Source organism: Somniosus microcephalus, chromosome 10, assembly GCF_052327205.1.
Source record: "Somniosus microcephalus isolate GS21.2 chromosome 10, FLI_Smic_1.0, whole genome shotgun sequence".
Lineage (NCBI taxonomy): Eukaryota > Metazoa > Chordata > Chondrichthyes > Squaliformes > Somniosidae > Somniosus > Somniosus microcephalus.
This window is the reverse complement of record NC_140996.1, coordinates 27,949,926-27,972,759: the sequence shown is the minus strand read 5'-3', so window position 1 is coordinate 27,972,759 and position 22,834 is coordinate 27,949,926. Positions and strand designations below refer to the sequence as shown.

The 22,834-nt window shown below is 45.0% G+C and overlaps 1 protein-coding gene across 2 annotated transcripts in view; it reads left to right on the top strand.

Annotated features, from left to right (window-relative positions):
• Positions 1-13,575: 13,575 nt before the first annotated feature.
• obi1 (ORC ubiquitin ligase 1) overlaps positions 13,576-22,834 on the top strand; it is a 51,472-nt gene continuing 42,213 nt past the window's right edge. The window contains exons 1-3 of one of the 2 annotated variants that reach the window (XM_085998541.1): positions 13,576-13,813; positions 15,738-15,873; positions 21,703-21,794. In XM_085998541.1, the coding sequence (XP_085854667.1) occupies positions 13,730-13,813; positions 15,738-15,873; positions 21,703-21,794 (312 nt within the window). In that variant the 5' untranslated portion in view covers positions 13,576-13,729. Of the gene's footprint in view, positions 13,814-13,855; positions 14,253-15,737; positions 15,874-21,702; positions 21,795-22,834 lie in introns of those variants that run through there. The other variant, XM_085998542.1, reaches the window with a different exon arrangement.

Below are 22,834 nucleotides of genomic sequence, written 5' to 3'. Positions count from 1 at the left end.
TGAGACCACACCTTGAGTATTGTGTGCAGTTTTGGTCGCCTTACCTGAGGAAGGACGTTCTTGCTATGGAAGGAGTGCAGCGATGATTCATCAGGCTGATACCTGGGATGGCAGGAATGACGTATGAGGAGAGATTGTGTCGATTGGGCTTATACTCACTGGAGTTTAGAAGATTGAGAGGGGATCTCATCGAAACCTATAAAATTCTGTCAGGCCTGGACAGACTAGATGAAGGAAGGATGTTTCTAATGGCCGGGGAGTCCAGAACCAGGGGTCGTAGTCTAAGGATAAGGGGTAAGCCATTTAGGACTGAAATGAGGAGGAATTTTTTCACCCAGAGAGTGGTGAACCTGTGGAATTCTCTGCCACAGAGGGCGGTGGAGGCCAGTTCATTAAGTATATTCAAGCAAGAGTTGGATATATTTCTTAAGGCTAAAGGGATCAAGGGATATGGGGAGAAGGCAGGGACTGGGTACTGAATTTGGATGATCAGCCATGATCTCATTGAATGGCGGAGCAGGCTCGAAGGGCCGAATGGCCTACTCCTGCTCCTATCTTCTATGTATCTATGTATCTATAATCTAGGCTGACAGTCCAGTGCTGTACTGAGGGAGTGCTGCACTGTCAGAGGTGCCGTCTTTCAGATGAGACATTAAGCCAAGGCCCCAACTGCCCTCTCAGGTGGACAAAAAATATCCCATGGCACTATTTTGAAGAAGAGCAAGGGAGTTCTCCCTGGTGTCCTGTCTAATATTTATCTCTCAACCAACATCACTAAAACAGATTATCTGGTCATTATCAGATTGCTGTTGGTGGGAGCTTGCTCTGCACAAATTGGATGCTGTGTTTCCAACATTACAACACTGACTACGGGTTGAATTTTGCCGGCGCTCAGAGTGCAGGTTTGGAGGCGGGTCCCCTGTCAAAATCAAAATGATTGACAGTGGGTTGGGAACCTGCTCCGATCCCGGCTCCATGTAAGTTTCGGGTCTGCGATTTCAGAACAGACCTGACACCAAGCGGCGGGGGAGGCATTTAAGATAGTTAAATGCTTGTTAACTACTATTTTGCCAGCCTATTTCTACTTTCCCACATTATTAACGGGGTTCACGTTGTTCGGAGATCACGTCAGGTAAGTAGGTCGGGTTCTCTGTCTCCCCATTGCTGTGAATAGGTGACAGCTGCAAAAGTGGTATGAAAGCTACCATTTCACAGCTGTTCACTTTCCAATGTCAGAAGCTTGAGCCTTCAGGACTTGGAAGACACTTTTGAACTGTATGCAGTTTGGAAGTGTTTGGAGTAAACTCTCTATCCACTGTCACCTCTGATACGCTTATCAATTACTTCATAAAAGGTGATGAGTCGAAGAAGAGATGATGAGTCGAAAGAAGAGATGAATAAGGCTTTTATTAGCTAAGAAGAGACCATGCTTCTTCGTGAGTGACTGAACAAGTCTGAACGAAACCCACACAGTGGTGGGTGGAGTCAGCTGAGGCATGCCTCCATACACAGCGCCACCCAGAGGTGGCAATATACAATACAGTGGTTTACCACATTCACCCCTTGTTTAATGTGAAGTCCGGCGGGGTGAAGGGTACTACAAGTTAAGTCTATCAGGAGGCCTTGTCTGACGTCCTGATCGTCGTGGTGGCGGCGGTGGTGTTGCAGCATCCGACGTCGGGTCTGGTGTCTGGGTGGTTGGCGAAGATTCCTGGGGCTTTGGCATGCCGTCTGCAGGGGTTGGGTTGGGAGGGGTAGTGGGGGATAACAGTGGTAAGGGGGATAACGGTGGTAAGGGGGATAACGGTGGTAATTCAGGGGTACCCGAGGGTGCGAGATCTCGTATGGAGACCGTGTCCTCCCGCCCGTCTGGGTATGTCACCCAGGCATACTGGGGGTTGGCGTGTAGGAGGTGCACCCGCTCGACCAGGGGGTCCGTTTTATGCGTCCTCACGTGCCTCCGCAGTAGGACGGGCCCAGGAGAAGTCAACCATGCCGGTAGCGAGGTTCCCGATGTAGACTTCCGGGGGAAAACGAACATTTTCTCATGAGGGGTCGCATTAGTGGCAGTACAAAGCAGTGACCGAATGGAGTGAAGCGCTGCAGGGAGGACCTCCTGCCAGCGGGAGGTCGGAAGGCCCTTAGATTTTAGTGCTAAGAGGACTGCCTTCCAAACCGTCGCGTTCTCCCTTTCCACCTGGCCGTTCCCCCGGGGGTTGTAACTGGTGGTCCTGCTCGTGGCGATACCTCTTGTTAGCAGGTACTGCCGAAGTTCGTCGCTCATGAACGATGAGCCCCTGTCGCTATGTATATAGCTGGGGAACCCGAACAGAGCGAAGATGTCATTCAGACACTTGATGACCGTGGTACTGGTCATGTCTGGGCAAGGGATGGCAAAGGGGAAACGGGAGTACTCATCAACTATGTTGAGGAAGTACACATTGCGGTCAGCGGAGGGGAGGGGCCCTTTAAAATCGACGCTCAGGCGTTCGAAGGGGCGGGTGGCCTTGATCAGGCTTGCTCTGTCCGGCCTATAGAAGTGCGGTTTGCACTCGGCGCAGATTTGGCAGCTCTTGGTCATGGTCCTGACCTCCTCGATGGAGTAGGGCAGGTTACGGGATTTGATAAAATGGAAAAACCTGGTGACCCCCGGGTGGCAGAGGTCATTGTGGAGGGACTGCAGCCTATCACTCTGCGCGTTGGCGCATGTACCACGTGATAGGGCATCTGGGGGCTCATTGAGTTTCCCTGGCCGATACAAGATATCATAATTGTAGGTGGAGAGTTCGATTCTCCACCTCAAGATCTTGTCGTTCTTGATTTTACCCCTCTGCTTATTATTAAACATAAAAGCTACTGAACGCTGGTCAGTGAGCAGGGTAAATCGTTTCCCGGCCAGGTAATGCCTCCAGTGACGCACCGCTTCTACAATAGCCTGGGCCTCCTTTTCGACGGAGGAGTGTCTCGTCTCGGGGCCCTGGAGGGTCCTTGAGAAAAAGGCCACGGGTCTGCCCGCCTGGTTAAGGGTCGCGGCTAGGGCGAAGTCGGAGGCATCGCTCTCCACTTGGAAGGGGATGGACTCATCCACCGCGTGCATTGCGGCCTTCGCGATATCGTTCTTGATAAGAGTGAAGGCTGCACACGCCTCTGGTGTCAGGGGGAAGGAGGTGGCTTTGATGAGGGGCCTGGCTTTGTCTGCATAGAGGGGCACCCACTGGGCGTAGTAGGAGAAAAACCCCAGGCATCTCTTCAGTGCTTTTTGGCAGTGGGGAAGGGGTAGCTCCATTAGGGGGCGCATTCTGTCGGGGTCGGGCCCGATGACTCCGTTCTCCACCACGCAGCCGAGGATGGCCAGGCGCTTGGTGTGAAACATACATTTTTCCTTATTGTACGTTAGGTTCAGCCGTTGGGCCGTACGGAGGAAATTTGCTAGATTAACGTCGTGGTCCTGCTGGTCGTGGCCGCAGATGGTGACGTTATCCAAATAGGGGAAGGTTGCCCGCAGCGCGTTCTGGTCAACCATTCGGTCCATCTCCCTTTGGAAGACCGAAACCCCGTTGGTGACGCCGAAGGGGACCCTAAGGAAGTGGTAGAGGCGGCCGTTTGCCTCGAAGGCAGTATACTGGCGGTCCTCATGGCGGATGGGCAGCTGGTGGTACGCTGACTTAAGGTCGATGGTGGAGAATACTTTGTATTGCGCAATCTGATTGACCATATCAGATATGCGAGAGAGGGGGTACGCGTCCAGCTGGGTGTACCGGTTTATGGTTTGGCTGTAGTCGATTACCATGCGGCGTTTTGCAGTGGTTTTAACGACTACAACCTGGGCTCGCCAGGGGCTAGTGCTACCTTCGATAATGCCCTCCTTCAAGAGCCGCTCCACCTCAGAGCTGATAAAAGCTCTGTCCCCGGCACTGTACCGCCTGCTTTTGGTAGCGATGGGTTTACAGTCGCGGGTGAGGTTAGCGAACAGGGGAGGGGGGGGGACTTTTAATGTGGAAAGGCTGCAGGTGGTTTGCAGCGGGCGATTTAAAAGTTGTTGGTTGCAGACTGTGAGTGGGGGGAGGGGTCCACCGTATGCTAGTGTGACACTCTTAAGGTGGCACTGAAAATCCAACCCTAGCAGGACGGCAGCGCAAAGACGGGGCAGGACTAGCAGTTTAAATTTTTGATATTCAGTGCCCCCTACTGACAGGGTCACCACACAGTAGCCGCTGATGTCCATTGACTGGGACTTGGACGCCATAGAAATGCGATGGTGCGTTGGCAGAATCGTGAGGGAGTGGCTACGTACCGTGTCGGGGTGGACGAAACTCTCTGTGCTCCCGCTGTCGATCAGGCAACTGGTGGCGCGGCCGTTTACCGCGATATCCATCATGGAGCTGGATAGATGGTGAGGGTGGCCTTGATCCAGCGTCACGGAGGCCAGTATGTGGCTTAGTGAGTCACTATAGTCATCCGCCGAGACGGTGGTCGGTTCCGGTGACGAAATGGCGGTTGAGTGCGTTGGATACGATGGCGGCGGATGCCATGCGGCCGGGGGTACACAAAATGGCGGATAAGATGGCTGCTCCCACGGCCCGCATGCTGCGCTGCTGGCTGGCTTCCCCTTGCAGGCGTTAGCGTAATGGCCTTTCTTCCTGCAGCCCGAGCAGGTAGCTGTCTTAGCTGGGCAGTGCGCTCTGGGATGTTTTAACTGGCCACAGAAATAGCATTTTTGGGCCTGGTTACTGGGCATCGAAGCAGTTCTTACCGGAGGCTGCTGTCTCGGTTGGGTCGCTGCAGCGGTTGGTGCCGGGGGCGGCGGTCCCGTGTCCCACGGTTTCGATTGCCATGTCTCGGCGCCGTTACGGGGGTATGCCTCGAGGTTTCGGTGGGCCTCCTCTAACGAGAGCGCAAGGGCAATGGCCGTCTTCAGGTCGGGTTCCTTGCTTTCTAGCAGTCTCTGCCGGGTGTGGTCTGACTGGAGGCCCCTGACGAAGGCATCACAGGCGAGTCCCTGCGCGTGCTCCACAGCCGTTACCGCTTTACAATCGCAGTCTCTGCAGAGTGCCAGTAGCGCCCGTGCAAATGCCCCTACCGATTCTCCCGGTTGCTGCCTGCGGGATCCCAAGAGGTGTCGGGTGTAAATTGTGTTCACTGGGCGCGTATATTGCCCTTTTAGTAGCTCGAGGGCCGCCACGTACGTATTAGAGTCCCGGATTAGCATATATACTTGATGGCTCACCTGGGCGGTCAAAATTTTCAGTTTGTGATCCTCCTCTGTAACCTGTGAGATTGCGAGGAAGGATTCAAAGCAGCTCAGCCAGTGTTCAAACTTGGCTGATGCACCCACATCTTGAGGGTCGAGGTCCAGGCGTGGTGGTCTGAGGGCTCTCAGCAATGTCTGCTGTATCCGTTGGTGACATACCCAGACGGGCGGGAGGACACGGTCTCCATACGAGATCTCGCACCCTCGGGTACCCCTGAATTACCACCGTTATCCCCCTTACCACCGTTATCCCCCTTACCACTGTTATCCCCCACTACCCCTCCCAACCCAACCCCTGCTGTATCCGTTGCTGTTGTTGCTCCTCAGGTGTCGCCATTTAACTTTTAGCTAATAAAATTGATACGCTTATCAATTACTTCATAAAAGGTGATGAGTCGAAGAAGAGATGATGAGTCGAAAGAAGAGATGAATAAGGCTTTTATTAGCTAAGAAGAGACCATGCTTCTTCGTGAGTGACTGAACAAGTCTGAACGAAACCCACACAGTGGTGGGTGGAGTCAGCTGAGGCATGCCTCCATACACAGCGCCACCCAGAGGTGGCAATATACAATACAGTGGTTTACCACAACCTCCTTGGAGCAAGCTCTCTTACCATTGACAGATCGCTTCTGTCATCTCAACTGTAGCTGTCATCTATTCCAGCAACAACAGTGCCCCTGAAAAAATATCACCTTGGTCCTCAGAATCCTACCACAATCAGCCCCAACATCAACATCACCAGGCACACCAACATCACCAACAACAACACCAACCTTCTCCGCAATCACCTGATGCTGCACAGGACACAGGGCATCAGCACCCAACAACATTGATGCCCGGGAGGCCAGGGATGGCCTCACCATGGCTAGATTTACTTCACTTGATGCTGTACACCCTGGCTGCCACATGATGCACCAGGTTGACACCACCCCACACCAGCACCATAAAGCATCCCTACAATGTCCAAGCCATTCCCTTCAAACTCATCACAATTGGGAGGAGGGGGGAAAGTTATGTCTCAACCTTCACAGGAACGCACTATGACACTTCCAAAGGTGAGCTCAGATCCTTCCAATAAGGTAAAGTGTTGAAAATATAGATTTCAATGTTAGACAACACATTAACAGAAAATTTACATGAACATTGCATAAAACACCCAAGGGCCTACCCTTCTGTGTTGTTAGTTGGTATGATTGCACTAGGATGAGGGTGAGTGTGAGGGGTGGCTATTGAGATGGGGAAGTGATAATGTAGATAGAGAGGGATGGGTGGAGGTGCAAGGTAAGTTGGTGTGAGTATGGATGTGCAGGAGTAGGGTAGGCAAGACAAAGTGATGGGGATGTGATGAGTGGCAAAGCAGGATGAGGTTGGATGTGGATTTGCAGTAACATTTTGTGATCTACTGAGATCAATAAAAGGTTTGTGCCACTGCAGCCTGGTCCTCCTGATCACATCCCTGCTTGTGCCCTCCTGTGCAATGTGCAACAAGCTGTGTTGGTCTCCTGGGGAGGTCTCTTCTGCCCTTGGAAGGGAAGAGAACCTCCCTGTGTGCTGTGACTCCCTCCATAAGCATATGGAGGGAGTCATGCGGGAGCCTTGGTGCAGCCGTGCACCTCTGTGCAGTGCTTGTCAGTGTTTGCAGCACCTCAATGCTGTAGAACACTGCCAGCACATCTGTCAAAATGAATGTGGCCATGGTCCCTTTAAGGAAACCGGCTGATGACGTGTCATCAAATGACATCATCAGACCCGCTTCCTTTTAATTGGCCGGAAAATGCACTGGTCGGGCTTAACAAGCCCAATTAGGGGAAAATCCTATTCACAGAGGGGCCGGAGCCGGGAGCGGGACCAGGACCCGCCAATGACCTCCCCTGCCGCTATCCCGCCTCCAATTGTGAAATCGCGGTCTACATTTCAAAAGTACTTAATTGGCTGTAAAGTGCTTTGGTACTTCCTGAAGTTGTGAAGGTGCTATATAATACAAATCTTTCTTTCTCTGACTGCTGTATCTCAACTCCAACAATATCACATCAGTAAACTTCATCCAGACAGGGCTGCAAGCCCAGCTACTCAGTCACCTACACCAGAGAGTGCCTCAACCTGAAATAATAAAAGAATATAAATCAGGTAAATATGACCTGGGAAAACTGGGGATGGTCGTTATGAAGACTATTGAAGAAAGTCAGACAAAAGGAAGCTACAGCAAAGTGCTATAGGGGGTTAAATAAGTAGTGCCGGAGGGATTATGGTCGTTAGTAAGTGTAAGGATACTAGAGGATGCTATTAGGCAGTGTCCAGACTACAGAGTATTTGTCAAACCCTTTAATGATGCGCCTTATCATAGGCACACTATAACCTTAATGATTGACCCCGTAGTCATGATAGGCATGCAGCCTCCTAAAGTACATTTTTAACTGTAAATATTATTTTTATTCTTAAGGGTTTTGTTTTGAACATATTAAAGATCTATTTTTCAAGACACTCAGAGTCAAGAAGTGTAGTCCTCAAGTAAAGCGAGGTTAGAAGATAATTGGCCGAGGATTAAAATAGTAATCAGTTACCATTTTAAAGTCATATATTATTTCATTATTTTTATATTACCATTGTAACTTCCTATATCCACATTTGTGGAAAGTAACGCGTCACTCTGTAATTACACTGTCCCACCCATGGTGATGCTGCAGTGCTTCCGTCAGCATCAAGGCGTAGTTACAGCGTGACAAGTTTACATAGGCAGTTTCCCATTAGAAATGTAGGGCGAGGAATTTATAATGGAAAGATTGACAGGAAGTGCATACAGATGTAAGACTTTTAAAATATATTATATATAGATTATACTCTGTGGGGCAAATTTTCATCTTTAGCGTCCCCAGCAGGTAAAGCTCTGCACTGCAAGATGAAAATTTACCTCCATGTATGAGCCAGATACTCTTTTGCATTTTTGTAATCAACGGTAAAATATGTTTAAGATTTTCCTTTTGTAAATCAGAACTTTAGAAATCCGATTTTTAGAGTTGTTTTTCTACTTCTTTCTGCTACTGTTATCTTTCTTTGCTATTTACTCATTAAATTCAATTTCTCCTTTTTGAGGCCTGTCTAAATGTTTCCTTCTCTTCCCCTTCCCCAATTTTTTTCTCCCTTCTCTGAAGGTGGCAGCTCCTCGATGAAGTATGCTACCATGGGCACTGGCTGCCCTCCGTTCTTTATGTGCCACATTAGACGGTGAGTTGGGCATGTTATCTGTCTTAAGAGTTTTGATATCCATTTTTTTAAAGTTTATTAATGCTAATGATTTCCATATGACATCCCACATTTTCTTTCACCACTTTGGCATGGATGTGCCGAGCCAATCACAGCTTATGTCTAACAATGACAGTCTCACACTTTAGAAATTACATAACAGACATTTAACTAGCTAGATAACACCCAATGATGGGCACAATTCCAGGTCTACTATATCTCAAACATGAAAATATAAATGCTTTCTTCAGTTTCAGCTCTTTGTCCGACCTTGTAGATATGGTCCTAGAAAGTACAGAAATTATTTTCAGCTTAGTTGATGCTAAGACAATGCATCTCCATGCCTGGCGGGGTAAATCACATTTATGGTAAATGTCCTGGTATGTGATGCAAATATAGTGTGACAGTTGAAATTAAGGAATAAATGAGTTGCAAATAGTGTAGATCCCCAAATAGAGGAAATGTTCAACCTCGCTGCTATTGTAAGTTTGTATTTGTAAGAAAGGTATATACTGTCCAATAAAGATAGCTGATTCTCTGGAAGTAGAGAAGGAAGCATTATATGAGCAAGAAATATGTACTTGCGCAGGAATTAATGTGAATAAATTGGTCCTATACAAGGTATGAATAGCATAAGTTGTTCTTGAATTCAAAAGTTCTACCCATGACACATTCAAATAGAAAGCTACATCTGTGCACCTTCCTTAACATAAGAACATAAGAAATAGGAGCAGGAGTAGGCCATTTGACTCTTTGAGCCTGCTCCGCCATTCAATAAGATCATGGCTGATCTTCTACCTCAACTCCACTTTCCTGCACTATTCCCCATATCCCTTGATTCCCTTAATATTCAAGAATCAGCACCATTTGCTAAAACTGAATATTCTACTTTTTCCAGAGCAGGATCACTTATCATTCCAAAGTCAGAAATGGCATTGGAAGCGTCCAGCACCCCAGAGTTGAGGGGCCCACATAAGTACCGATATGTCTAATATGTCCTATTTGTTAGACAAGTGTCAGAGCAACCATGCAATAAAGATGTTCAGGTAGTATGACTGCAAAATGAATATTAACATATTGCCTGCTGTCCCATGTGCTCTTTTCAATGGCATCCTCCAGAAACAACAGAAAGAGCAGCAGGAGGAGATCCATTTATTTTAGCAGCAAAAGTCACAGGATAGGGAGGTGCAGCAGTGAGCACTTGGTAAAGGTAACAACACTGCTGCTGAAGATCATTGGAGAAGATCAGAGGTATTGATCGGAGACACAGCCACTAAGAGCAATATCCAGATTCTGTCTGAGGAAGTAGGCATTGCAACGGATACCCTTGAGCAGAGGATGCTGGCCCGTGTGCATAGTATTTCTGTTTCATTTGGTTCCTGGGAGTTATATTTAGCAAAATCACGAAGCTATGAATGAGTTTGGGTTCCAATGCCACTTATGTAAAAAGAAAAAGATTAGTGAAGACAAATGTAGGACCCTTACAGTCAGAAACAGGAGAATTTATAATGGGGAACAAGGAAATGGCAGAGCAATTAAACAAATACTTTGGTTCTGTTTTCATGGAAGAGGACACAAATAACTTCCCAGAAATGCTAGGGAACCAAGGGCCTAGTGAGAAGGAGAAATTAAAGGAAGTATTAGTAAAAAAATAGTGCTGGAGAAATTAATGGGACTGAAAGCTGATAAATCCCCAGGGCCTGATAATCTGCATCCCAGAGTACTAAAAGAGGTAGCCATGGAAATAGTGGATGCATTGGTTGTCATCTTCTAAAATTCTATAGATTATGGAACAGTTCCCACAGATTGGAGGGTGTCAAATGTAACCCCACTATTTAAAAAAGGAGGGAGGGAGAAAACAGGGAACTACAGACCGGTTAGCCTAACATCAGTGGTAGGGAAAATGCTAGAGTCTATTATAAAGGATGTGATAACAGGACACTTAGAAAATATCAACGGGATTAGACAAAGTCAACATGGATTTATGAAAGGGAAATCGTTTTTGACAAACCTACTGGAGTTTTTTGAGGATGTAACTGGTAGAATAGATAAGGGAGATCCAGTGGATGTGGTGTATTTGGATTTTCAGAAGGTTTTGATAAAATCCCAAAAAAGAGGTTAGTGTGCAAAATTAAAGCACATGGGATTGGGGTAATATACTGGCATGGATTGAAAATTGGTTAACAGACAGGAAACAGAGAGTAGAAGTAAATGGGTCTTTTTCGGGGTGACGGCGGTGACTAGTGGGGTACCTGTGGAATTCTCTACCCCAGAAGGCTGTGGAGGCCAAGTCACTGAATATATTTAAGAAGGAGATAGATAGATTTCTAGACACAAAAGACATTAAGGGGTATGGGGAGAGCGTGGGAATATGATATTGAGATAGAGGATCAGCCATGATCATATTGAATGGCGGAGCAGGCTCGAAGGGCCGAATGGCATATTCCTGCTCCTATTTTTCTATGTTTCATTCCTTTAACAGGCAGAGGGTAGGTCATTCCTGACTTAGTATCATGCTTGTATTGCCCTTTCCGCAGGAGTACCCATGACTCATACATCCTATACCAATCTGTGTTCTCAAGTTCTGCCAATGAATGAAAGAATCAGTGACTAGCCGCTGGAAAATATGGTCTTCGTTTTATAACCAGAGCTCATGGTGCCTCTGCACAACCCATGCCCGTGCCAGGGTGCTGTTTGAATAGATCCTTTATACGTCAAATAATGTTTTAGATACCTGGACTATTCTTGCAGCTAGCCCATATACATCCCTGAAAGATAGCCAAAACAGTGTCCTGCACAGCATTGCCATTAATAGTAAGCTGAAGAACATGGAGGCTTCTCCAGCCTGAGAACTGCAGTATGACTGCCACATGCTACAAAAGCCTCAGTAAATAAGACCAGTTTGTGCATCTCACATGGATTCTCAACATGCAACCATAGGAGCTTTAGGTGGCAAAAGACAGGAAGCCGAGAGGACTGGCTTTGACTTGCAAGATTGCTGGTCAGCTCACACAGGTGAATCCAGCAGACCAGCATCCCTCATGAGCACTGTTGTGCTGTGTGAGGCAGGTCAGCATGCAGGGCTTATTGGATTGGCTCTCAGATTGAAAGTAGCCCTGTGCAAACACCAACCCCAATACAGACCAGAGTCTTTTTCTGCTGGCAACCAAAATCAGATGCTCTGTGAGTGAGAAACAGAAACTGCCCCTCTTTGAACTGCCCCCCCCGACTTAGTCTGTTGGATGGCAGCTCTGTAGGGCAATGTCTCCTCAAATGCTGCCTTGCTCTCCTTTCCTTCAGCCTGTCCTGCTCCTCATCCATTATAATGGTAAACAATGGAATATCCATTGGGAATGCTGCATCTAGTCCTTAGAACCTCTCATTGTGGGTGGGGACAAAAACACTGTGGTGGTCTTACAACCCTTGAGGTTGTCAGAGACAAGTCCAGCCCTGGCTTGGTGAAAAGCCCCCAAAAATGCTCCAAAGAATTTAAATTGTCCTCCAACTCTGTGCAATGCCACAGGAGAGCTACTATTCATTACCACTGCAAGTTCCAGCTCAGTCATTCCACAGTTCAGTCGTTGCTGTCATTAAAATGGGTGTAATTATTATGTTACTTTGGGAATGGTGTCAACCACAATTCAAAATAAACCTTTTACACCTCCTCTGGGACCATTATTTGTTTCTATACTTGTCACACGCGGTGAGTTGTCATGATCTGGAATGCACTTCCTGAAAGCGTGGAAGCATTTTCAATCGTTACTTTCAAAAGGGAATTGGATAAATACTTGAAAAGGAGAAAAAAATGCAGGGTTATGGGAAAAGAGCAGGGGATTGGGACTAATTGGATAGCTCTTTAAAAAAGCCGATATAGCCTTGATGGGCCGAATGGCCTCCTGTGCTGTATGATGCTGACTCATTATCACCTCCTTTTGCCTTGCACCATCTTTACTTTTGTCATTTAATCACTCCTGGCCGCCACCCCTATCACAGGCCTTTCCCAATTGCTCTTCCCCTGCCCCCTTTTCCCTGGTTCTGCACTTGTTTAAAAGTTGTTCATCTCATAGGAAGATAGGATCAGGAGTCGGTCATTCAGCCTCTCAAGCCATTCAATTAGATCACGGTTGAATGGCCTAGCTCTAATTTTAAGGTTATGCCCCCATGTTCTGGATTTCCCCCCAACAGAGGAAATAGTTTATCTCTTTCTACCTTTTAAACGTGTCAATTAGTTCACCCCTTAATCTTCTATATTCAAGGGAATACAAGCAATAGCAAAATACTGCGGATGCTGGAATCTGAAACAAAAACAGAAAATGCTGGAAATACTCAACAGGTCAGGCAGCATCTGTGGAGAGAGAAACAGAGTTAACATTTCATGTCTGCGACCTTTTGTCAAAACTGGAAAAAGTTAGAGATGTCTAGTCTATGCAACCTGTCCTCATAATTTAACCCTTTTAGCCCCGGTATCATTCTGGTGAATCTGCGCTGCATCCCCAAGAGTTGTGGTGCCCAGAACTAAATGCAGTACTCCAGATGGGGTCTAACCAGAGCTCTGTACAGCTGTAACACAACTTCCACCCCTTGCATTCCACTCTCTTGAGATAAAGGCCAACATTCCTTTAGCCTTTTAAATTATTTTCTAGTTCTGATGAAAGTTCTTCCACCCGAAACATTAACTCTATTTCTCTCTCCACAAATGCTGCCTGGCCTGCTGAGTGCAGCATTTTCTGTTTTTTTTTATTCTATGGGGGCGTGGGGGGAATTTTTGCAGCAGAGATCACTGAACTCACTGCAGGGTTTAACTACTGTTTAAAACTACGTAACTCGGATTTTTTGGGGTTGCAGTATTGAAAAAAAAGAAGGGTTGTGGCTAAGAAAGGAGAGGGCACTTGGCAAATAAGACAACCATTCAGAATTTTTTAATGCAATATCACAAAAAAGATAGGTTGTAACTAAGAAAGGAGAAAGCACTTGGTAAATAAGACAAACTTTCGGAATTGTTTGATGCAATAGCACAAAGAAAGATAGGTTGTAGCTGAGAAAAGGGGAAAGCACTAATCGCCCCCGCGATTGACGTGCTGGCGTCGCTGCTGGTTGCAAGTGGGGTTACGCGCGCGCGCGCGGAGAAGGTGGAGGCGGGGTTGCGCGCACCCGCCCGCCCGCGGGGAGGGTGAGTGAGGCCGCGCGCTCCAGGGGCTTTTCCCGGGCCGCGTGCGCCGGGCCGGGATTCCGGGGACAATGCAGAAGCCGGCGCTTCAGAACGTTCAGAATGTTACACTGAACCTCACTCTGCCCATCTCCTGTCAGATCTGCCTGGGGAAGGTACTGTACTCGCACAGGGAGAGGGTGAGGGGTCGCTGGAGGGAGTGCAGAGCAGGGAGGACTGGGACTCCTGCAGAATGGCAACCAAACTAGTCGGGAAAGTGTATTTATCTAACTTCTCTTTTCACTGCATTTTTTTCTATGGCGCGTGTTTCCCTCCCCTCCTCGTTAAATGCAATTTAACCTGCACTGGAAAATTATAATGGTGAAATTTGGGGGACACAGCCTTGTATTTTATCTTCCACCTCCCGCCCCCCTCCCCATTTCTTTTAAATCAATGCAAACTTGCCAATGCACACCCAACAGTCAGTTGAAGTTTGAAAGGAAGGGAACTCGTCAACTCTCTCTCTCTCTCTTTCTGGGTTAGACTCCACTTCCGCATCACTTTGTTAAACGATCAAAACAAAGTGCTGTTAATGGCAGCTGCAACGCCCGGCAAGTGAGCACTTAATTTTTTTTTTAAATTGGGTATTTCTCCTTCCCCCGGGCTTTTCATGTGTTTCGCATCTTTTGTATTAAACTGAACACTTGCCTTAACTTGCCTGATATCGCTTTGCAACATATTTTTGAATTAGGAATAAAAAACAGTTTGATCTGAGCAGCCCCGTATGTTGGTTACAGTATTTGTTCAAGTCATACTGTGTGTCATTATTGTAAACTGTTCTCATGGCACGTGTGACAGCAACAAAAGTGGTTGAGCATTGCAAAAGGTTGCTTTTTCTGGTATTGTGCTTATAAAAGGCAAATTTGCATGACTGCAAAAATTTGTTAAAAAATAAAGACTTGTATTTAAATAGTACCTTCCACAAGCTTGTGATATCCCGAAGTGTTTTTGCAGCCAATACTGAAGTACTTTTGAAGTGTAGTAATCATCTTGTTATAATGTAGGAAACATGGCATCCCATCTGCGCAAAGTAAGGTTCCACAAACAGCGATAAAATAAATAACCAGATAATCTTTTTTTAGTGATGTTGATTGAGGGATAAATATTGGCCAGGACCAGGAGAACTCCCCTGCTCTTTGAATAGGTTTGCATCAACCTGAGAGGGCAGACGGGACCCCGGTTTAACGTCTCATCTGAAGGACGGCACCTATGACAGTGCAACACTCCCCCAGCACTGCACTGGAGTGTCGGCCTAGATTATGTGCTCATGTCTCTGGAGTGGGACTTGAACCCACGACCTTTTGACTCCGGCAGGAGACTTGACATAAGCAAACTCAAGTATTTTTGATGAAATGGGCTTTAAGTGCTATAATTATGTGTACTTGTTATATTTATACGATCACTGGTGCTAGCTTAGATATCGAGATCGCTGCTCAGAAGGGGAGAATTCAATGGAACTAAGTGATTGATAATATATTTTGCAGAATACTGTATTGCAGAATGTGCAGAACAGGACTAGACAGACTAGATGCAGGAAGGATGTTCCCGATCGCTGGGGAGTCCAGAACCAGGGGTCACAGTCTAAAGATAAGGGGTAAGCCATTTAGGCCAGAGATGAGGAGGAATTTCTTCACCCAGAGAGTGGTGAACCGTGGAATTCTCTACCACAGAAGGCAGTTGAGGCCAATTCATTAAATATATTCAAGAAGGAGTTAGATATATTTCTTAAGGCTAAAGGGATCAAGGGATATGGGGAGAAGGCAGGGACAGGGTACTGAATTTGGAGGATCAGCCATGATCTTATTGAATGGCGGAGCAGGCTCGAGGGGCCGAATGGCCTACTCCTGCTCCTATCTTCTATGTTTCTATGTTCTTTTGTAATATAATAGTCATAATTCATTATTGGAGTCATGTCTCTAACCAATGCATCATGACACTGTATTGCTACAATAAACTATTAGATGTGATCAGGCTTGTTTAAAAGAGCCAGTTGTGTGGATGTGTTAACCTCAATTTTTGCCCATTTTGCAAATGTTCTAGGTACGTCACCCAGTTATCTGTTCAAACAACCATGTCTTCTGCTTCATGTGCATGCAGTCTTGGCTGAAAAACAGCACCCAGTGCCCAACCTGTAGAATTCCAATCACATCTGAAAATCCTTTCAAGGAAGTACTGGGTAAGGCTTCTTTACAATGACTTGAATTGCTTTGATGCTTGTTCCCAGTTCAGTTATAAAAGGCTTAATTTAGTTTGTATATGTTTTAAAAGCGTAGCAATGCTGTTTCTGTCAGGATAGCAACTGATAATCCAGTACTCCACCGATTTTAACAGCCTTCCTTATTTGTTCAACTTTGTATACAAATAGAAATATATCAAGGTAGCACATACTCTGGAGATGAAACTTTGAGGACCTAAGTATCTAAACCAGTTTCACCATTTACAACACTGAATCATTTATTGTGACAGTTGCTTCCTTCACCAAAAAAAAAATATTCCACTGAGGGAAAAAAGGGTGTAAAAGAAAAGATAGCCACCCGTGGCTAAGTAAAGTAATTAAGGGTAGTATCCGACTAAAAACAAGGGCATATAAGGTAGCCAAATCTAGTGGGAGGATAGAAGATTGGGAAGTCTTTAAAAGACAGCAAAAAATAACTAAAAGATTGATTAAGAAAGGGAAGATAGATTATGAAAGTAAATTAGCAAAAAATATAAAAACAGATAGCAAAAGTTTCTATAGTTATATAAAAAGAAAAAGGGTGGCTAAAGTAAATGTTGGTCCCTTAGAGGATGAGACCGGGAAATTAATGGTGGGAAATATGGAGATGGCAAAAACACTGAATATTTTACATCAGTCTTTACAGTAGAAGACACTAAGAATATCCCAACACTGGACAAACAGGGGGCTAAAGGGGGGGAGGAGCTAAACACGATCAAAATCACTAAGGAAGTGGTACTCGGTAAAATAATGGGACTCAAGGCGGATAAATCCCCATGACCTGATGGCTTACATCCTAGGGTCTTGAGGGAAGTGGCGGTAGGGATTGTGGATGCATTGGTAATAATTTTCCAAAACTCCCTGGACTCAGCAAAGGTCCTGGCAGATTTGGAAAACTGCTAATGTAACACTCTTATTTAAAAAGGGTAGTAGGCAGAAGGCTGGAAACTATAGACCTGTTAGCCTAACATCTGTGGTTGGTAAAATTTTAGAGTCCTTTATTGAGACAGTAACGGGACATTTGGATAAACATAATTTAATAGGACAAAGTCAGCATGGTTTTATGAAGGGGAAGTCATGTTTGACAAATTTGCTTGAGTTCTTTGAGGAAGTAACATACAGGGTGGATAAAGGGGAACCAGTGGACGTAGTGTATTTAGACTTCCAAAAGGCATTTGACAAGGTGCCACACAAAAGATTATTGCTCAAGATAAAAAATCACGGGATTGGGGGTAATATTCTGGCATGGGTGGAGGATTGGCTATCTAACAGAAAGCAGAGAGTTGGGATAAATGGTTCATTCTCAGACTGGCAATCAGTAACTAGTGGTGTTCCGCAGGGGTCAGTGCTGGGTCCCCAACTCTTTACAATCTATATTAACGATTTGGAGGAGGGGACCGAGTGTAACATATCAAAGTTTGCAGATGATACAAAGATGGGAGGGAAAGTAGTGAGTGAAGAGGACATAAAAAACCTGCAAAGGGACATAGACAGGCTAAGTAAGTGGGCAGAGATTTGGCAGATGGAATACAATACTGGAAAGTGTGAGGTTATGCACTTTGGCAGGAAAAATCATAGAGCAAGTTATTATCTTAATGGCAAGAAACTGGAAAGTACTGTTGTACAAAGGGATCTGGGGGTCCTGGTGCACGAAACTCAAAAAGTTAGTATGCAGGTGCAGCAAGTGATCAAGAAGGCCAATGGAATGTTAGCTTTTATTGCTAGGGGGATAGAATATAAAAACAGGGAGATATTGTTGCAGTTGTACAAGGTATTGGTGAGACCGCACCTGGAATACTGCATACAGTTTTGGTGTCCATACTTAAGAAAAGACATACTTGCTCTCGAGTCAGTACAAAGAAGGTTCACTCGGTTAATCCCGGGGATGAGGGGGTGGACATATGAGGAGAGGTTGAGTTGATTGGGACTCTACTCATTGGAGTTCAAAAGAATGAGAGGTGATCTTATTGAAACATATAAGATTGTGAAGGGGCTTGATCGGGTGGATGCGGTGAGGATGTTCCCAATGATGGGTGAAACTAGAACTAGGGGGCATAATCTTAGAATAAGGGGCTGCTCTTTCAAAACTGAGATGAGGAGAAACTTCTTCACTCAGAGAGTAGTAGGTCTGTGGAATTTGCTGCCCCAGAAAGCTGTGGAAGCTACATCATTCAATAAATTTAAAACAGAAAGACAGTTTCCTAGAAGTAAAGGGAATTAGGGGTTACGGGGAGCAGGCAGGAAATTGGACATGAGTCTAGGTTCGGAACGGTCATGGCCCTGTGGGTAGCGGTGCGGGCCCAGGGGCCGTGTAGCCTGGTTCTGCTCCTACTTCTTGTGTTCTAATTCTGTTAGATTTCAGGAGATGGTTCTATTCCTGTTCCTGGCTGGGGTGGAGATCACCTTTTACAGAAGGTAAGTACTGTGGAAAATATAGGGACAGAGTGATCTCCTGGACGAGTTTCGATCGCCTAGATGGGTCGGAGAGGAATTTCCCAGATTTTTTTTCTCCCAAATTGGCCATTGGTTTTTTTATCTGGTTTTTCGCCTCTTCCCAGGAGATCACATGGGTTCGGGTGGGATGTAGAGTGATAGTAGATTTGAGGTTAGGATCAGATCAGCCATGATCTTATTGAATGGTGGAGCAGGCTCGAGGGGCCGATTGGCCTACTCCTGCTCCTATTTCTTACGTTATGTTCTTAAATTGACTAATAATTTTGCCATCAGGCATTTAAAGCAGGGGTTCTCAACCTTTTTGTTTCTGAGTCCCCCCTTCCGTGTTACAAAAATTCCACGGACTTCCTGTAACATGAGACAAGTGTTTTTTCTGTATAAAAATTAGTTAATACAATTAAACATGTATATATTTTTGTTTTTGTTTTACTTAATGTGAAAATTGTTGCTAGTGCTGAGCAACAATTCTGTCATGACGTGGCAGTATTTTTGACAAGCACATGCGCATATCATGGTCAGTGTTCATCCCGGCTTGGTACTTTGTTTTCATTGATGTCATTGCTGAAGATCTAGCTTCGCATAAGTAGGTTGTGCTAAATGGGACTTTCAGTGCTGCAGAAAAAGATGTGCTGTATTCATCGGAGCTTTCACACCAAAATATCCGTATCTGGTATTTATTGTGTGCCTTTACAATGATTTTCCCTGTTCTTTGTCATTTATCTTGCTCCCGCTGCAGTAGCTCTATTACCACCTTGCGCAAAGCGAGAACGTATTGCATAACCAGGGAACATGTTAATTTCTGCGCTTTTAGCATGTAATAAACATGCACCTACACGGTCTGGTTATTTTTGGCGGACGCCTTGAAACCTTCTCTCTGACCCCTGGTTGAGAACCCTGATTTAAAGCCTGTCGAGCCCGATGTTGTATAGTGAACGCAGTGGATATGTTTAAATGGGCTAGCTTCTTTTGCACAGCTTTACTTTATGTGACTTACTGTCCAGACTTATATTCCTGTTGAGAAAAAGAATTTACAGATTTCCGACAAAGCAGCCTGAAAGGAAGTTCTGCGTACCAGTTCTCTCACTATCTGTGAGCTCTCAGCTGTGCCAAACAGTACAGAATACCTTTAGTCTGCCTCATAGTTTACAAGTCTTTCTGGTCTTAATCCAAGAGGGAAACTCAGCATTGAAAGATAAACTGGAGGGGGTTAGCTTGGCAACTATCGTACATGCAGTCAGTATCAAAAGATTCAGACCAAAAACTGCCCGAGTGTGTACAAAATTGTACCTTTTTAATGCACTTTAAAAAGAATAAGTAATCTTGTTGAGGGTGTATATTTGAAATGTTTTTAAGTCATCGCAGACACAAAGTAACCAAATGTCATTCTGTCTTTCATTTCCACATGGAATGCATGGCTGCAACATGCAATGTTTGACATGCCCAGCATTATTGATATCCTGGTGAAGTTGCCCTAGTATTAATAGAATAGGCTCTGACTTTACCTGGTGGCACCTCAGGAGTAACAGAGAGAGCTATTCTACTACACTATTCACTGACTTCTTAATTATGGATTTACCACGGGTTTACTCCTATAAATGAACAAATCACCTGGAATTGCAATTACTCTATATAGATCAGAAGTACTGCCTTTATATAACAAAGGGATGCATGTATTTATATTAAAAGTTGTCTATTTGTACCTCCTTACTCTTTGGATATAGTGTAGATTAAGATAAGCTTCCTTTAAGATAAGATTCAGTGCAGGTAAAGAGGTCACTATAATTAAGTGACTAAACTGTTGAACTTTACTTCAAAGGTTGAGATTGTCGCATACACCTGATGTGTATGTGACAATCGAACAGCCAGGACTGTTGAGAATTGTTGGTGGGATAGCTATTTTGTGATTTCTAGAGCAAGTAAAAGTAACTTGTTGACTCTGTGTAAAAGAGGGGAAGAAATTTTGGTTTGTGTATTCTTCTGTACTTGCACATACCTGAATTTAGTTTCCCTCGTCCCTGCACCACAAAATATAATGTTCTTCAGGGTTGTCCTGGACTTCTGAAGTCTGTCGTTTTCTGGCTGGATGAAAATAAAAAGGCCAGGGCTAATTGAGTTAAGTTAACAAATCTGAATCCTACATTTGTATAAACCAGTGACTCGCCACTTGGATAGCTACTGCGATGCCGTTTTAACCATGTGCACTAATTTTAGTAGAAAACGCCTCACACGCAATAAAGGTAAATGTATTTCACGCGTGTGTATTTATTTAAACAGCTACTGCCATTTAGAGCAAAAATGTGGCAGTCTTTCTCTGTCACCAAAGGTTTGGAATCCTGGCATGGATTTCTCAGACACGGCACATCTTAGTGCAGCTTCTGGGTTTTTGTCCATCAGTTGTGAGCCGCACTCTGACTTCATCAGTGTGATTGTGTGAGTCTGCATTCTCAGCAATGAGATGCACCAGACCTGCCCCGCTCTCCATCCAGAACGCAGTTGGAAACTGTTTGCCCTTTTCCATGATGTGTCGTGCTGGAACTGCTCATTATTGGTTGGACTTGCTTTCTTCTGCTGGCCTGGAGCAGTTACTCCGATTGGTCCATCTCCATACAATGTTGCTGACGTTTTCACACGTGTTACACACCATTTTAGCAGATAACCAATAAGCAGCAACCAAGGAAGGAAAGCGCGCACAACGATCAAAAATCACTCGGACACTCGGCTTTACATCTTGTCAACAAAGGCACAAAATGGTTAAAATACACATGCATACATCGTGCAAATATAAATATTGAGATCACCTGCCCAGTGATGGTGTCTGTTCATTTTTTTATTTACTAATCAAAAGTTCAATTAACCATGTCCAGATTCTAAATTAACCAGATATAGCTAGAGGCTAACATTGGACAGCACTGGTATGAACATTTAATGCAGGCTGGTTTACTGTTCATATATAGTGGTTTCATCATACCTAGACATATTTGCTGGACTCTGATGGCCTCCTCAGCATAGTAATTACCATTGAAAGTCTGTGATGCAATGTTTCAAGTTACAGTTTGACGGCTGCTGTCAAATCTCTGAAATTTTGCTGTAACGCTGCCAGATTTTGTTCAGATATTGGACCTGATACTTTGTGCAGTTACAGATAAGGTAAATGTAGCAATGAATACCTACAGATCTCGCTAAACACTGACTTAGTAGAGACAGTTTGTTAAAACAGAATCTGGAATTCCTAAATTTCTTTGGGCATATGTAGGAAAAGGAATATTACAAACTCTAAATCGAATTTTACAATATTGTAGGGACGCAAGTACTGATTGCTTTTTAATTTCCATTCAGGTGGAACAGATGGAACGGAAAATTGTGACAGTCCATCAGTCAAGCGACACCTTCGAAAAACTAGGCTCGAACTGTTACATAAAGAATATGAGGTAACTTGTTTACTATTAAAGCAAGGTTTTTCAGCATTGGCATGAATAGGGGAAGAATAAAGAAAGCAGTAGGTGAAGAAAGATTTAAATGGCTTAAAATGCATTATCCCTTGAAAAATTAACTTGTGGAGAAATATTGCAAGCAATCAACAGAGTTCTCCATTACTTGGTTTTGCACGTGTGTGTTATATATCTGTGATATCCCATGACGTTGCTCATGGTGAGCTGGCGATCACAATACTTGTGTTCTGCCAAGTAGTATTCATCAGTGGCACTGATTTGTTAGCATCAGACAATATTTTCGAACACTGGAAAAGGAACCAGGGGCAGTATGGGGGGGGGGGGGCGGGGGTAGAACGAGACTAGGATTTGGCAGTATTGGGGAGGGGTGGTTGCTGAGCTCTACTATTATCGGGGAGGAGGGGGCAAGGTCTGGCTGCCTTGAAGGGGCCCAGGAGAATGAAGACTGAACTGTCTTTGGCTCTTTTAGAACCATCAAGTGCCTTGCCCCTTTCCTTGACAATGTTACCTTGTTCAATTCTGTCATCCTTACCCCCCACCCCCCAACGACGTGTCTATGCCTCCTTTTGGGCTGTGCCAGGCCACCCCTGCCCCCCCATCCTAACCATGTTCCTTGTCTTCAGCTGGTTCTTACTTCAAAACGCTGGAGTATTAGCTGACTTGCACAGTCTTTAATAAACATGTATTTCCATTAACAAAAACCTCCTTGTGCACAAAAGTCCATCTTTTACAGTTTCCAAATTTTTATACCTTTTTTAAAAAAAAACTCAAGCCCGAATAATTGCAACTGAATCGAAAACTAAACGAGGGAGGGGACAGCAGCCAATCAGGAGTGCCAATTATCGAACTCGTCTATTGGCTAGGTTGAAACCACCTTGGAAAACTAACTGAAAGGCTGTTCTAATTTTTACATTGAGAAAAAGAAATGCATTCTCAATAAACAATCTTTGTTTTGCTTTCTAAATATCATCAAAAGAAACTAAAGGGTGCTGTTAATCACGGATGTGTGTATGTGATGT